Source organism: Periophthalmus magnuspinnatus, chromosome 14, assembly GCF_009829125.3.
Source record: "Periophthalmus magnuspinnatus isolate fPerMag1 chromosome 14, fPerMag1.2.pri, whole genome shotgun sequence".
Classification (NCBI taxonomy): Eukaryota; Metazoa; Chordata; class Actinopteri; order Gobiiformes; family Gobiidae; genus Periophthalmus; species Periophthalmus magnuspinnatus.
Genome location: NC_047139.1, coordinates 4,720,538 through 4,738,700, shown reverse-complemented (window position 1 = coordinate 4,738,700; position 18,163 = coordinate 4,720,538). Strand labels below are relative to the sequence as shown.

The following is an 18,163-nucleotide window of genomic DNA, read 5'->3' as shown; positions in this document are numbered from 1 at the left end:
GCATTATCTTTTTTTATATACAAATAAAATACAAAAGTGAAAATGTCCACACTGAATAAAAATATAAATATTATAAAATAAATAATACCAAATAATAAAATAAATAAACACATAAATAAATATTAATAAAATAAATATTAATGATAATAATAATAATAAAAATAGAAAAATAATAATAATAAAAAAATCTAATATATAATTTAAAAATATATATGGGATAGATATCCACTCTGAATAAAAATATAAATATAATAAAATAAATAATACCAAATAATAAAATAGATAAACACATAAATAAATAATAATAAAAATGATAATGATAATAATAATAATAATAATAATAATAATAATAATAATAATAATAATAATATAATAATAGAAAAATAATAATAATAAAAATCTAATATATAATTTTAAAATTTTATGGAATAGATATCCACTCTGAATAAAAATATAAATATAATAAAATAAATAAACATATAAATAAATAATACAAATAATAACAATAACAACAACAATAATAATAATAAAAACAAATATAATGCATAATAAAAAAATCGAATATATACTAAAAAAATAATAATATGGAACGATAGTAAAAATGCACTTTCAAATATTACCTTTATAGTCCAATTTTACTCATCTTAAAGACTGAATTGTCAAACTTAATGGCTTTTTATCACATAAGCAGCTCTTGAGGTTAAAACAAGTCCATTTTGTACTGTCTGTATCCAATTACGAAGTGTTTTATTGTCAGAGAATTAAGAAGTGTGGGCTTAACATGCTACTTGTTGCTACTTAATCCGCTCTGGTCTCTTAAAGTTGTGAAAAGAGCTTGTAAAGAATAATTAGGATGTGGAAAATGCAGAAGGTAAGAGAGGAATAAGTTTAGACCAATGCAAACCGTTTAAAATGAACTAGTTCTGCAGGGTGTCCATAAAGTCTCTTTACTATATTAAAATGGAATTACAAAGGTGATAAGACATATGACATAGATTTGTTCTGTTCTACTGAGTGGTTGTAAAAGTTTTAAGCACATTGTATTTCTGTATTTCAGGCATCCTTTTGATTAAAGAGACACCTTTTTTGAATGAAACCTTGAGAAATTGCTCAAGAGAATGCACAGTGTGTATCTTTGGATTTCTTTCGTTGGGGCTGTGTTAAAAATATTGTGAATCGAACAAAGATACGAGACATTACTGAACTAAATTAAAAGTTACAGATGTGATTGAACCATTAATGAGACTCTGCTTCAGCGAAACACGACAAGAAACTAAGTCCCGTCTTGATTTTCTTCGTAGAGGTGTAATAAGTGTGTTAAAAAACACTGAGTACAATAGAGTAAATCTGATTAAGAACAACCAAACACTATTTTTTAAACAAATAATCTCATTTTCAACACAAAAAAATCAGTAGTTTCTTTCTTTATTCCTAATATCTCCAATTGATCAACTTCTGATAAAACAAAACACTTTAAAGGCCCTGTACACGATTTTCTCCACATGTATTTGAGTAAAACACCTCTAGTACAGACGTATTGTATAAGCAGCTCTTCTGGCTTCTAAATTTATGAGTGAAAAAGTGTTTTTATAAACTCATTGCGGTGAATTATAATCCTCTGAATGCAAAAGGTAAGAGACAAATAAATATAAAACCACTGCAAACTGTTTAGAAGTTCTGTTTTTCATGTTTTTAAGACTAAAAATCAAACACAGAGACTTTAAACTAGTTGTAAAAGTTCAAAAATGTGTTTCTATTTAGATAAAAGTGCTATGTTGTTAAAATCTGTGTCGTGTTTTTCTGACAGTAAAAAGGTACAGCATCTGTTCAGAAACATTTTAAAATAAATGACTGCACTTTTGTAGCATCGATTACCCACAGACACACAAACACACACAGACACATAAACACACACAGACACATAAACACACACACAGACATAAACACACACACCCCCACACACACACACACACATCCACAGACACACATCCACAGACACACACACACACATCCACAAACACACACATCCACAGACACACAAACATACACATCCACAAACATACACACACACACATCCACAGACACAAACACACACATCCACAGACACACAAACATACACATCCACAGACAAACACACCCCCACAGACATACAAACACACACACACACATAAACACACACACACATCCACAGACACCCCAACACACATCCACACACACCCGTCGTCACATAAACACACACACACACACACACACACACACACCCGTCGTCACTTCCTCATTCACTGCAGGCGGAGTACAGTAGGTGATGGATGACACTGATGACACTGATGTCAGACGGAGTTTCCTTTTCGGCTCGTGCAGCTGAGCAAACACCGGCGTCTGATGGAGTCCAGACCAGACACCGACTCTCGTCTCAACACCCGTGTACTCAGCGACTCTGCGGACGTTTATTTTTGTACAACACTGAATGAATGAGTTCACTTCCTGCCATTCATAAATACTGACAGTACAACTCATCGCCGTGTACTCGGGCTGTTTGTACTGCAGTTAAACGGCCGTGTGATCGAAAACGAAGCTACAGGTGCAGGAATAGGTGGTTTAGATCTGTTTTAGTTCTTGTTTAGCACAATTCCAGACTTATCAAATACTAATCGATGCTAAAAATGCAATTGAAACACATAATCGATAGTTATTTGAGCAGGTATCGATACTGAAACAACAAAAAAGTGACATAACTGCACAAAAACGGACCTTTCCTGAACAGTTTCATCTGGAGTTTTATCAGAAATAGCGTAAAACCACAAATAATAATAAACCAATGTCATTATTTTGTGTTGAAAATTACAATATTGTTTATAAAATATCATTCAGGGATCAAAATTGGTATCGAGTCTACTCTTTAGTATCGAAATCGAGGTTGAAATTTAAGTATCATGACGATACTGGTCCAGCCCATGTGCTAGATCCAGGTTGTGGTCGAGTTTTCGTTTTGGTCTTGGCTCAGATCTCGTGTCTTTTGGTAAAAGTTTAGTCCAGTTTCAGGGCTGGAAAAGACTCGTTTAAGTATTTATTTTTAGTCCAGTTTGTTAAACTTGGACTAAGGCTGGAACCAAACCCAGACTAGACTTAAACCAGGACTAAAAGAGGAGCAAACCAAGTCTACATCAGGACTAAATGTGAGCTCAAACCAGGACCGAACCAGGACCAAACCAGGACCGAACGAGGACCGAACGAGGACCAAACCAGGACCAAACCAGGACCAAACCAGGACCAAACCAGGACCAAACCAGGACCGAACGAGGACCGAACAAGGACCGAACCAGGACCGAACCAGGACCGAACGAGGACCAAACCAGGACCAAACCAGGACCAAACCAGGACCAAACCAGGACCAAACCAGGACCAAACCAGGCCCAAACCAGGACCAAACCAGGACCAAACCAGGCCCAAACCAGAACACAGCCTTAGAGTCCTTTTGTTTCTTTTTGCAGAACAGGAAGTTGCAGAAACAAAGTCAGGTCTGATTCATGCTTTTTGATCTTTTCCTAATTATAGAAAAAAAATGTATTAATTTAAGGTGTAGATTATAACATTTATTGTCAAATTCTGGTTCGGTCCTGGTCTATATTTTTTGAGTTTAGAGCTGGGCACTTCACTTCACTCTTTTCTTTGTTTAAAACTGATGAGCATAGTTTAGTCCTGATGTACACTGGGACTAGTCTTGGCCTCGTCTTGGTCCAGTCCTGGTCCAGTCCTGGTCCAGTCCGTGGTCTAATCCACTGAGCTATAATCCCACCTAACCACTGTGCTACTCCCATATTTGCAGTACTCCATGCGTGCACATGTGTGACTAGTAGTAGTATTAGTATTAGTAGTAGTTGTAGCTGTAGCAGTCCCAGTCTTTTCTCAGTCCCTGGTCTTTCTTAGTCTTATTCTTTCTTAGCCCTGGTCCCGTCTTAGTCCTCAATCTTTCTGAGCCCCGGTCTTTTCTTAGTCCCGGTCTCAGCCCCCGGTCCAGTCTCAGCCTCCAGTCTCCGTCCCCGTCCAGCTAATCTACGTGTGCAAACATAAACACGCCACTCCCCCCAAACTCAATAACCCCCGGGCGTCTTTACATCAGCTGAAGACGTTTTCGATCATTCCCTGCTCTTAACGACAGTCCTGCTTCGCTTTGTTCCAGGTGAGTTTCCTGTTGTATGCAGTATTCTGGAAAATCCTCTCACTCAATAAGAGCATTTCCATTCCTCTGACTCCATAAACCTCCACAGGTCAACACGAGACAATAGAAGATACACAACACGACCGAGTGGGAGGCGGCGCGGGCCCGTCCTGCACAAAGGCCACATTGGCTGGACACTCGGCTGCATATTTGCTGCATATTTGGCCTTATGAACTCAGTCTGTGCCATTCCAGCGATGAAACAAGTCTATTACATTGTTTTTCACTTTGGAGAAGGAAAAGAGGCACGTTTAAGAAGTAAACTGTACTACTCGTGCTACTACAACTACTGCAGTTAATCCTGTCACGACAACGTGTTCTGAAGTAACTCAAGAGCAGATTTAAACCATAAAAACTATTCTAAATGTACAATATTGTAAAAAAAACACATGAAACACTTTAGTTTGTATCTGTACTGAGACGTAGAAGTTGTTAATTTGATCTTTTACGGCTTAAATCTGATCAGACAGTCAAAATAAATAAATAAAAAATGTCCCAGTACTGCAAAGAAAATGTGCACACGAGAAATATTGACCACAAAAATATTCTTCTAACTTTCATATACTGAATGATGTAGTAACTTTGGTGTCAGGCCGAACTGCTATAGCTACTACTACTGCAACTAATACTACAACCATCTACCAACGAGTTTGACTACTGCTGCTACTACTACTACAACAACTTCAACCTCTTCTACTTCAACTACAACTAGAACTACTTCAACTACTTCAACTACAACTAGAACTACTTCAACTACTTCTACTTCAACTAGAACTAGAACTACTTCAACTACATCAACTGCAATTGCAACTACAACTACTTCTACTTCAACTACAACTACTTCAACTACAATTACAACTATTTCAACTACAAATACTTCGACAACTACTTCTACTTCAACTAGAACTACTTCAACTACATCAACTGCAATTGCAACTATTTCTACTTCAACTACAACTACTTCAACTACAATTACAACTATTTCAACTACAAATACTTCGACAACTATTTCTACTTCAACTACAACTGCTTCAACTACTTTTACTTTCCATTCCTACTTCAACTACAACTATTTCTACTTCAACTACAAATACTTCAACGACAACTATTTCTACTTCAACTACTACTTCTACATTCCATTCCTAGTTCAACTACATCTACTTCTACTTCAACTACAACTACTTCAACTATTCAACCTCAGCAACATCAACTACTTCTACTTCAAGTCCTCCTCCTCCTCCTCCTCCTCCTCCTCCTCCTCCTCCTCCTCCTCCTCCTCCTCCTCCTCCTCCTCCTCCTCCTCCTCCTCCTCCTCCTCCTCCTCCTCCTCCTCCTCCTCCTCCTCCTCCTCCTCCTCCTCCTCCTCCTCCCCAGGACTGATGTTACTTGATCCTTTTTATTCTGTGCAGATCTCTAAAGTTTATCGACTTTGAAATCGCAGAATAAAATCGTCTAAACCAACAGAACGTGTGAGTAAATCTGATCCACAGTAAAACCGCACTCTGCTCATCCAGTAAATAACAAATATGAAACATCCTTTTTACGGCCGTGAAACTCAACGTCTAAAATCAATAAACCGTCGGCGTCTCGTGTGGACCCGCCCTGAGCGAAAAGGCTCGTCTGACGGGACACAGTCACCGCTCTGTTCAGGACGTCCCACACGCCGAGGAACACGACACAGTGCACGTTCAGTTCCTCTGCGGCTCAGGAATTAAACACGTTTTTATTTTTATTTTTCCAAGGAGGGATCGAGAGCGAAGGGGAAGTGCAGAAATAAACCGCCGAGGCTTCAGACCGTAAGACGAAGAGTGAGATTTCAAGAAAACGTTCAAGAATTTACAGAAATACTCACTGTTATTCATTAATATTTGCGTTTCCAGGTCAATCAGAACAATTTGAGCCAATTTACATTTAAAATAAGCGTTAACAGAGGCAAATTGTGCAACAAAAGTCTACGTAAATGAGATTTATCTGTCATTTTTTCACGTAATAAAGTTAAATTTGTTTAGTCTCAGTACAGATGTAAACGCAGGTCAAAATTAGGCTGTGTCTGCATCGAATTATGAAGTATTTTTATCATCCACAAACCAGGAATAGAACAGAAAAGAACTTTATTTGTCTGTTCCAGCTCTTTAAATTTATGACTAGGCCTGGGACGATATTAAAATTGCATGTGACGATTATCATGGCCGAGATAATTGCGATAAACGATTATATCACGGTAATTATTAAAGTTTCTGACAATTTAAAACAAGTTCCACGTTTAAACAGCTGTTACATTTTACTTTTTTTATCACTTTAACAGAGAATATTATGAATGAGCAGGGCCGTTGACTGAAAGTTGGGGGCCCGGGGGCAATAAACCTCACATGGGCCCCCCTCTAATACAAATCAATAGGAAGAGAGTCCATTTCAGGGCCCCTCCCGTCGACTCCCCTGTGAATAAATAATTTTGTCTGCACATTCTGGTGAAATAACGGCGATTATCTTTGTTAGCGATTATCACGATTATATAAAATGTCCCGCGGATGATTGTCGTCGACCCTTTTTATCATGATAAATTATATTATTGTTTAGTTGTGGAATGCGCTGACAAACTATTTGCGGTGAATGATTAAGAAGCGCTAAAAAAGTGAGGAATAACTCTAAAAATCAGGTTCAGGTAGGTCTGTCGCGCTAACTGCTATAATCAACTTATCGTTCCATATATTTCACAGCTGGAATAATACATTTTAAGACGCAGTATTTATCATGTGTACAATTTCTTTGCAATAATGAGGAGATTTTCCAGTTTTTTTTTTAATAATAAGTTAAGATCTGAGCTGTAGAGAGCAGAATAAATAACTTGTATAGCTAATTACCGTTTCATTCTGCTATCTATTAGCCGCAACGAGGGATGGGACGATAAACAATGTAATAATATTGTTTATCGTGATTAAAAGCATCGACAATAATCATCTGTAGGACATTTTATATTTTCTGGAGTATAAGTCGCACCAGGCAAAAAATGCACAATAATGAAGAAAAAAAAAAAACATATTTCACATAAACTAACTGTGGAAAAAAGTGTGACTTATGGTCCGGAAAAATACGGTAATAGTGATAAACGCCAGAAAGTGCAGGAAAAAACGACTTATCCAACAGGGGGAGACAAAGGAATGTGTTGTCGGGCATCCCAGGGTCTTAGGGGGCCCATAATTGGACCTGCTTCCTATTAATTTGCATTACGGGGGGCCCATGTGAGGATTATTGCCCTGGGCCCCCAAACTTTCTGCCGACGGCCCTGTTCATTCATAATATTCTTTGTTTTGAGATAGAATTATTCATATCCGTAACGACTTTATTCACTTTTATCGTGATATAATCGTTAATCGCAATTATTTTGGCCATGATAATCGTCAAAATTTTGATATCGACTGATAACTTGGACTCACCCTGGATATGATCACGTTGTTGTTGATCGACATGTCCATGCTGTCGGACGCCACGCTTCCAGGATACGACACCCGGGAGTTGTTGAAGCCTCCGTTGACGTAAGGCGACGCCGGCTCCGAGTTGCTCCTGATGGACGTCCTCTCCGGGGTGGCCTTTGTCGAGCCGGTCCTGGGTACGGGCGTTTGAGCCGGGGACGGGGGCGGCGTGGGTCCGGCCGAAGGAGACGCGATGTACCATTTGGACACGGGGACGTCTCGCTGCTCCTGGGGTTTGGGCCGGTCCGGGTCAGAGGAGTCGATGATGAGGTTGACCTGTTCCTCGGACACTTCGCCGCGGGGAAGAGCGGGAGGCTGCTCGGTCTCTGGAGTCTCCACGACAACCTTCAGCGAACAATAACAGATTAGTATTTTACCTTTTTAACGGGGTCGTATTATGTAAAATCAACTTTTACGAGCTCTTAACCATGATATTTAGACCGTTTTATTTCAGTTTACTCATGTTTGTTTGAGTAATCCTGTAAATCGAGACACAAACGCTTAGAAAAATGCCGTTTTCACCTACCCCCCATCTCCACACACTGCTCAGTACTAGTTATGGTGAAATGCCACAAAGAAGAAAAGGGTCAGTTCTGCAGTTTTGAATCAAAAGTTTCTATTATCAAGACATGTCGATCAACATTCCAGCTTATAACAAACAGAATGTGAAATCATGATCCGTGCATTGTCCAGTATTGTCGCTTGTTCCTGCTCTAGGTCTTAAGTTCTTTTCATTCGTTAGTATTTGCCTCATCGTGCACGATTATATTCGCCTTTACGGCACCAGACGGCCTCATGTTTCCGGTTTCAATACAATGTTTAGATGTTAGTTCTGGGTTTTGTCCACAAGGGGGCGCTCTGTCAGAGCAATGACATTTGTTAGCGTCTGTGCCTGTTCTGATTTGGGGATGATTCTTCTGGATCCCAGTGACTCCACACATTTATATCCTCCACACAAGAAGGTGAAGTCTGATGTGTGGAATTATTATGGATTTGAAAAACAAGACCAACAAGATGAGCCACCGATCTGCAGAGTCTGAAGGAAAAAAGATACGGCTCCGAGGACAAACACCAGCAACTTCTACGCACATTTACGACACAACAATCCTGCATTGTTTGACAAACTTGAGCTGAAAATCTCCATCGTAAGTAACATATCATGAGAAATACACTATTGAATGTAGTTTGTGTTAGTTTGGCTTCGTATGAATCCGTGTTTGTGTCGACTTTGCTATAGCTAGGTTAGCGCTAGCTGAACAGCATAGTTTTACAACAACCATGAATTAATCTGAACCTATAACCTCCTAGAGCAGGGGCGTCAAACACATTTTCACCGAGGGCCACATCAGCAAAATAAAATAAATGATGTTGAGGGCCACATTTGACCCGGGGGCCTTGAGTTTGACACACGTGTCCTAGAACCTGGCGTCCACAAATGAGGACATTATACTGCCTTGGTTTAATAATTATCGTGATATTGTTAATTGTCTAAAGTCTAAATTTTAATATTGTCCCTCAACTTCAGGGAGATTCACCTGTTTGGAGCTGCCGGTCTTTGCGTGGCCGTTCTGCCGTTCCGTCTCATGTCGTTAGTCACTTGTTTGTCCCTGTGTAACTTTGTACGTTTTGAGACACTCGTTTCCCGTTAGTATTTGTGATTTATGTGTCTCTTGTTTTCTGTGACTCATGTTTGTTTTCGGACACTCGTGGTTTTGTTTTTAAATGTCCTACGTGACCAGTTTTCCATGACACAGTTTAAGTTCTTTGGTTTTATACATTTACGCAAACATTTGAGTCCACTTTTGTCACTTTTGTACCTTTTACAACCCTGTGCATTAAATTACTACTTTATTTCACCATTTTTCATCTGTTTTTTGTTACTTCCCTGACCCTAGACGAGCTGGTTGTGACATCGCTATCGTTTAATACTAAATTATATTATTATTATTATTTATTTACCGACACATTTTTAAAAGCTCCATTCAAATAGTATCAGCTGAGGTCTTTTAGTACCAAATAAACTGAAACATAAGGCTGAGTTCACACAGATGTCCTGGTTTTGAGCCGAGTTTAGTTATGAAATAGACTTTGTTTAGTCCAGATTTATTTATTTTTCCAAATCTTTTCATTTTAGTTTTCATATCTGTCATTAATATTGCGCACAAACCAGTAGCAAAAGTGTTTGAATATAAGTTTCTTGTCGTTTTTTTAGCGCATAAAGCTAATACAAAGCTGTGAGGAGCACCAACTGAAACGTTTGAAAGCCACGGATCTCAGTCTCAGTCAGGGGTTCCCAGAGTGATGAAAAGATTGCACAGTTTCCATAGCAATTAACAATTCCAAAATTAAACATTCTATCTTCTGAGTGTCTGTGTGATCCCTCGGTTGTCCAGGTCTGAAAAGCCAAAAGTAAAATCTTAAAATCTATCAACTAGACAAAAAGTTGTAGGAGTGAAGATGTTTCGCTGCTCATCTTCAGATCAGTGTTATAGCCGCCATTTTGAGGACTTTTCACCGTTCAAAAGACACAAAGCAGCTGTAACCCATGAATACAAACCCTAAACTCAAACGTCTCACCTTGTCCTCTGACGTGGGCGTACTCTTCCCGTCTTCAATCCCCGAATCTGAGCTCGACGTCTTGGTGGACCCTTCACTTTCGAACTTCTCAGACTCCAGTAGGACGTCCGCAGGTAGAGCCCCGCCGTGCACCTCCCCGTTGGACAAACCCTCGCGGCCGCTCCTCTCCTCCGCCGGCTCTTTGTGTTGGGGTCCCGGGGCCGCCGTGTCGTCTGACGGGGCGCCGGACTGGTCCGTGCTCTTCCTCGGGGCCGGGGTCGGCGCGGGGGTGGAGACGGGGGTCGGGAGGGGCGTGGTGGGGGAAGGCGTGGTGGGACTGGGTGAGGCGGTGGAGTGCTCCCCCTCCAGGCTCGTCTGACTCGTCTGACACGGATCTTTACCCGCAGGCTGCACGAAGAAAGAAACAACGAGATGTGAGGATCGCTCAGGACTAAACCGGGACTAAACCGGGACTAAACCGGGACTAAACCGGGACTAAACCGGGACTAAACCGGGACTAAACCGGGACTGAACCAGGACTAAACCGGGACTAAACCGGGACTAAACCGGGACTGAACCGGGACTAAACCGGGACTAAACCGGGACTAAACCAGGGCTAAACCAGGGCTAAACCAGGGCTAAACCAGGGCTAAACCAGGGCTAAACCAGGGCTAAACCGGGACTGAACCGGGACTGAACCGGGACTGAACCGGGACTAAACCAGGGCTAAACCGGCACTAAACCGGGACTAAACCAGAACTAAACCGGGACCCAACCAGGTTTAAACCAGGTCTAAGCAAGGCCTATATATACACATATACATATATACACATATACACATATACATATATACACATATATATATATATATATATATGTGTGTGTGTACGTGTTCATACAAACCAAACATGTAGCGTTTCAAAATGTACGACCTGTTTCACTAAATCAGAGCTTCTTATTTGATCCTTTTCTATCATGCCCCTCCCACATCCATAAATCACCCAATCATATCGTTACAAACAACTTCAAACACTTTTCCTGAAACGTCCCAGTCCAAACAGTGTGATTCATTATTTTACATCAGGCTCCAGGGAAAAACATTAAAAATCCGTGCCATTCTCGGGCAAAACGTTCCCAAGACGTCTGCCCCTCTGTGTGTGAGTCCAGCCTCCACAGTGTGTGACATAAACAGAACAACAGCCGCCGCAGTGTGTTCTGGGTAAAATATGTCTTCACTCGCTCCAGTTAAACTAAAGCATCAGATGCTTTTATGATCAGGTGCGTCGTTCTTACAGATTTACACGAACGTCCCCGTCTGCGCTCCAGATTTATGGTTATTGCGAGTCAACGGGAAATTGGTTCTTTAAAGGTTTAAAGAGAAGGGACTATTTTGGATTTACTCTGTGCCAATAGTGTCATGTTTTATTCTCCAGGTCAAAATGTGGCTGTTTGGATTAAAGGGTTAATGATGTGTGTGATAAGATTTATTTATGTGATTTTTTTATTATTTAGACACATTTATAACTAAGATAAGTCGATATTCAAATGTAAAAATGATCATATTTTGGACAATGTGGTAAATGTTTGTAAATGTATTTGTTGTGGCAGGAATGAAACAAATCCACCAAATAAACTATTTTCACTTAATTTAACTGAATTAAGTCACACATCACGTTTGTATTAATATTTTAAACAGGTAAACTAAAAGGGACTAAACCTGGACTAAACCTGGTCTAAACCTGGTCTAAACCTGGTCTAAACCTGGGCTAAACCTGGGCTAGACCTGGACTAAACCTGGGCTAAACCTGGGCTAAACCTGGGCTAAACCTGGGCTAAACCTGGGCTAAACCTGGGCTAAACCTGGGTTAGACCTGGGCTAAACCAGGGCTAAACCAGGGCTAAACCTGGGCTAAACCTGGGCTAAACCTGGACTAGACCTGGGCTAAACCTGGGCTAGACCTGGACTAAACCTGGGCTAAACCTGGACTAGACCTGGGCTAGACCTGGGCTAGACCTGGACTAAACCTGGTCTAAACCTGGGCTAAACCTGGGCTAAACCTGGGCTAGACCTGGACTAAACCTGGACTAAACCTGGTCTAAACCTGGGCTAAACCTGGACTAGACCTGGGCTAGACCTGGGCTAGACCTGGACTAAACCTGGACTAAACCTGGTCTAAACCTGAGCTAAACCTGGGCTAGACCTGGACTAGACCTGGACTAAACCTGGGCTAAACCTGGGCTAAACCTGGGCTAAACCTGGGCTAAACCTGGGCTAAACCTGGGCTAAACCTGGGTTAGACCTGGGCTAAACCAGGGCTAAACCTGGACTAGACCTGGGCTAGACCGGGACTAGACCGGGACTAGACCGGGACTAGACCGGGACTAAACCAGGACTAAACACGGGGAATCAGCATTTCAGTTTAATGCAGCTAAAACCAAACACTTCTGTTTATCTGTGCATGTGACTGAAAGGGGTTTATTCTGCACTTTTCTCCTTTAATGTTAACTTCACGATGATTATTTATGTTTTGATTTGTTGTATTATGATTTTAATGTCGTTCTTATTCTGTAAATCACTTTGAATTACTTTGTTGCCAATAGACAGGTTCTTTTCGCTCTTATATAAACGCACAGAGGCTGTACTTCCTCAGGTTTGTGTCTCAGACCTATATTTAACGTCAGGTGGGTGGGGTGAACGCTCCGATTCCGGCTCCTTTGTTTTTGCTCAAGGCCGTTTAAGACCTGTGTCACTTTCTAATATTAAAGCCTCAATGGAGTTTGAAAGAACGACTGAGGACGGAAGACGACGTTCAGTAAAAATAGGTTCAAAGGATCAAAAAGTGACTGAAAAAAAGAAAAAATAGAAAGTTTAAAGGTGATTTTACTGTTTGTACGTTTGCAGATGTACACAGTCTCATTTATTTACTGGTTTTGTGTCATTTTACAGACAAAATAACATAAAAATCCTATAAATTATAATAAATTTAACTATTTTTCATATTTAAAAAAAACAAATCTTTAGAAAAAAGCATGTGTATCGCCTGTTAACACACTAAATCGAAGTTAAACGTGAACTTTATATGTTTTTTGTTTTTTTTACACTACCACCTGCTTGTCTCCATAATTTCCATATTTCCTTGCCTTTTTCCACAGTATGGCATTAAAAAAAAAAAATAGAAAAACGCGTTCTGACAGTGAGGAGAGTCCCATTTCCATTTAATAATAACACATTAGTCTAATATGGAGCTTTTTCTAATTTATTTATTGTAATAATATGAAAATGAGCCCAATTTATCCAAACTTTTCTGTTCTACTTATTGATTTGATGCAGTAATTGACCCCATGCACTTTCAGTATAATGCAAATATTTAAATATTTAAACCAGGACTAAACCGGGACTAAACTAAGATGAAACCAGCGCTAAACCTGGACTAAACCGGGACTAAACCAGGACTAAACCAGTGCTAAACCTGGACTAAACCAGGGCTAAACCTGGACTAAACCAGGGCTAAACTAAGACTAAACCAGGACTAAACTAAGACTAAACCAGGACTAAACTAAGACTAAACCAGGACTAAACCAGGACTAAACCAGAACTAAACCAGAACTAAACCTGGACAAAACCGGGACTAAACCTGGACTAAACCAGCGCTAAACCTGGACTAAACTAAGACTAAACCAGGACTAAACCAGGACTAAACCAGGACTAAACCAGGACTAAACCAGGGTTAAACCAGGGTTAAACCAGCGCTAAACCGGGACTAAAGTGGGACTAAACCAGCGCTAAACTTGGACTAAACCGGGACTAAACCAGGACTACGTAAATGTTTCTTTTAAATACAGTGATGTAAATTGTGTTATAAACTGCGTGTAAACAGTTTTGGTGCAACACACTGTCCCTGAATATTATGACAATTAGAAAAGAAGCAGAAGTTGTGTTTGAAACGTCGTTTTACAGCCCAGGACGTCTGAGTATCTGTAGCGTATAAATCGTGTATAAATCGTGTATAAATCGTGTATAAATTGTGTATAAATCGTGTATAAATTGTGTATAAATCGTGTATAAATCGTGTATAAATCGTGTATAAATTGTGTATAAATTGTGTATAAATTGTGTATAAATCGTGTATAAATCGTGTATAAATCGTGTATAAATCGCGCTCGTACCACAGTGAGCTCCATGGTTTCGTCCTCTTCTCCGTCTTCACTGTTGTGTTCGATCTCCTCCATCACTTCAGCTTTAGCCTCCGCCACCAGCTCCCGAAGAGGACGGTTCGAATTCACCGAGCTCACGAACCGATGCTACCGACGACAGAAAAAACACACGGAAATTACATTCAGTGCAAAATAAGGCAAAACTAAGTGACTGAAATCAAGAGCAAAACGACTAAAGTGCATTTGAAGTTTATGATTTTACTTCCTGGTTGGACACGAGCAGCAGAAATGACAAACATAGAGGTAATTTCATAACTTTTACCTAGCAACCATAATGTAAACAAGCGCCAAACTGCACAACTATCTATAATTAAGCTGAAAAATAAATGCTTTCATTGCCTGTAAATTGTCCCTTTACTCTGGATGGAATTTTCCAGGTCGAGGACACAGAGAAACTCTAGGAACCTTTTTCCACAAAGTGACACTTCACTGATATAAAACTATGGTAAATATTTATCAGAAGTACAACTCCACCGAGACAAGTTTATTTGTACAGCACAATTCGTACACAAGGTAATTCAAAGTGATTTACAGAATAAGAAAGACATTAAAATCACACAAATCAAAACATAAATAATCACAAACGTTACAGTCGTCTAATCTACTGGACACAAACGCAGGATAAGTCTCTCTAACTCTGGTTTTGACAGTTTACCTTTGATTTTTGACATGTCTTTAGGCGGTAAAAAGCTGCAGATGTTATTGATTTGATGTGGCTGTTAAAGTTCAAGTCTGAGTCCATTATTATTCCTAAATTTCTCGCCTGATTTGAAGGTTTTAGAGAGAGAGACTGGAGGTGACTGCTGACACTTTCTCTATGTTTCTGTGGACCAAAGATGATGACTTGAGTCTTGTCTGAGTTTAGCTGGAGAAAGTCGTTTTTCCTCCACACACTGATCTGTTGGACGCAGTGACAGAGCGAATCCACTGGTCCATACTCAAGTAACAATTAGACAAACATAAAACTTTGTCGTACAAAATTAAAAGTATAAAACAATCCAGTTATATTGCACATTTGGTTTGAGACTTTTTAATAAATACAGTAACACTAGTAAAATATTACACAATAAATAAAAACAAAATAAAAAATAAACTAAATAAAGAATACAATTAAAAAAAAATTCAAATTTGAAATAAAAAATTAAAAAATGAATAAATAAAATAAATAAATAAATACATAGAAAAATAAATAGAAAAATAAATAAATAAATAAATAGAAAAATAAAAAAATAAAAAATATATAAATAAATAGAAAAATAAATGGAAAAATCAATAAATAAATAGAAAAATAAATAAATAAATAGAAAAATACATAAATAAATAGAAAAATAAATAAATAAATAAATAAATAAATATTGATCCCACATCTTTATGTCCCTACGCAAGGAAAGCTAAGAAACCCATATTCGCCTTTTTGCAGAACATGAGCTGTACTGTCCAAACGTACACCACAGCTGCAGTAGTACTTCAGATATTTATCACTCAGTAGTTCTTCGTTGAGGTTTATTAGCCTATAAACTTAGAGAACTCCCCACAAACCCATCAAGACACTGGGAGAACATACAAACTCCACAGGGGAATCTAACCCAACACCTCCTTGCTTAGCTTATGTAACATTATTGTGTAAAAGGTTTTGCTGTAAGGTTTGTTTGGCAACGTTACAGGAAACTTTCACCGGGCAAACCTAATCCGACACGCCGCAGTCAACAACACCGGGATTATTTAAGAGGCTCTGATGTCACCCACGAGACAATGGCACATTCTTAGAAAAAGAAAGAGCGACAAAGAACAGCACTGAGAGGATGGAAAAGTGCACGAGGAAAACAAAAGACTGAGTATTACTGTAAATAAACTGTAAGTGTACTGTGAAAGGGCTGAATGAGCTGGGAAAAAGAGCAAAGAGCGAGTTTTGTTTTAATACCAGGATCATATTTTAAACACATGGAGAAGACGCGACGAAAGGACTAAAATATGAACCGAAAAACAAATACAAACATCACATTTCCCAATATATTTCCCTAAACTGCAGCGTCACTCATTTTTTTTGTTAATATTTAGACTTATTTAGATTTTAAAGCGCATAAATGTTTACTATTTGTATTCTCGCTGCCCTTCTCCGTTTTAAAAATGAACCACGAGTCTGAAATAAACATGAATCAAACTGAGAAGGAAGTGACTCCATGGACTCTGGCTCCAATTCAGTTTACATTGAAAAACCTTCGCCCCTCTCTACAAAAATGTTCGTATTAACCCGCTCGACGTGATCCTGGTGTTTTTGTTTCACTATTTTGTCCGTAAATCAAGATATAAACATTAATAAGAGACAAATCAGACGCCTTCTTTCCCCGAAGTTGCTCTCGTTAGCATTAGCAACAAGTTTAACCGATCGATTGCGTTGCTAAACCAATGATGTCGGTAAGAAAGGGGCGATACCTTCGACATCCTCGCTCCTGATTGGCTGTTTGGTTGCTATGATACTTGCAGTCGGAGTTCCATTTGACTGAAACCACAAAGTACACAGAGAAAGCAAAGAAAAAAAGGCAAATGTTTGTTTTTTTTTGCAGAACACGAGCTGTACTTGTGTCCAAACGCACACCGCAGCTGCAGTAGCACTTCAGATATTTATCACTCGACCTCACACGCCGACGCCAGGCCCTTTCCCTTCGCAAACCAAAAGGGAGAAAACCACATAATCTCTGCTGCTCCCTGTGAAATCTGCCAGTGTTTTCTTACTGGGCTGTGGATTAAGACGTAGATCACTGGAGCTCACTTTTCTTTTCTTTTTTTTTTGGCTTCTTCGCGGTTTCCCATTGCCTTTGACCCACTAAACCTGCCGCTCTGGGTCTGTCATGCTCCACTGGGCGTGAAAAGGTTAAATGTGAACAATATGGGGAGTAGAGGGAGAGGAGCTGCAGTACGTAAAGGCCGTGGACAGTAAAAATGTCCTCATACTGAAAAAACATGTTTGAAATCAGGTATGAGTTACGTAGATCGTCCTAGAGTTGATTTAATTCTATTTTACGTTGCAGTAAAGGCTCTGTACCCGATTTTTACTGTTTTAAAACCGCAAAAAATCAGATCTAGTTCATTTTAAACAGTTGTCCAACGTTATTCCTCGCTTTATGAATCCAGAGCGTCCTAATTATTCACCGTGATGAGTTTATAAAAGCTTTTCTTTCAGCTGTAAAGAGACGTCATGGTAAAGCTAACAACGACTAGCATGCTAACGTCACACTAACTGGTTATCGGACAATAAGACGGTACACGGTGGACTTATTTTGACGTCAAGAGCTGCTTATACTGCGTTGTTTGATATCACTTTTGACAATCTATACATGTCTGAATACTTCTCATGAAAAGGGCTCAAAAATACTTCATTAAACTGCATATGAATTCATTTGTAAAGTAAAAAATAAATAAAATAGTAAAAATAAATACAAATAAAATATTAAATGATAAATAAAATAATAAAATAAAATAAAAAAATAAAATATTAAATGATAAATAAAAATTAAATTAAATTAAATTAAATTAAATTAAATTAAATTAAATTAAATTAAATTAAATTAAATTAAATTAAATTAAATTAAATTAAATTAAATTAAATTAATTAAATTAAATTAAATTAAATTAAAAGGGCCTGTTTCAGACTTTCCCATGTATTTGAGCAAAATGCGTCTTGCCCCAGTACAGATAAATACCGT

The 18,163-nt window shown here is 38.9% G+C and overlaps 1 protein-coding gene across 1 annotated transcript in view; it reads right to left on the bottom strand.

Moving 5' to 3' along the window:
* Positions 1-18,163, bottom strand: part of stk10 (serine/threonine kinase 10) — a 103,490-nt gene that overhangs the window by 14,725 nt on the left and 70,602 nt on the right. Inside the window, exons 8-10 of the mRNA XM_033978186.2 lie at positions 14,412-14,546; positions 10,266-10,652; positions 7,653-8,033 (exon numbers count right to left, since the gene is read on the bottom strand). Of these exons, the coding sequence (XP_033834077.1) occupies positions 7,653-8,033; positions 10,266-10,652; positions 14,412-14,546 (903 nt within the window). The remainder of the gene's footprint in view (positions 1-7,652; positions 8,034-10,265; positions 10,653-14,411; positions 14,547-18,163) is intronic.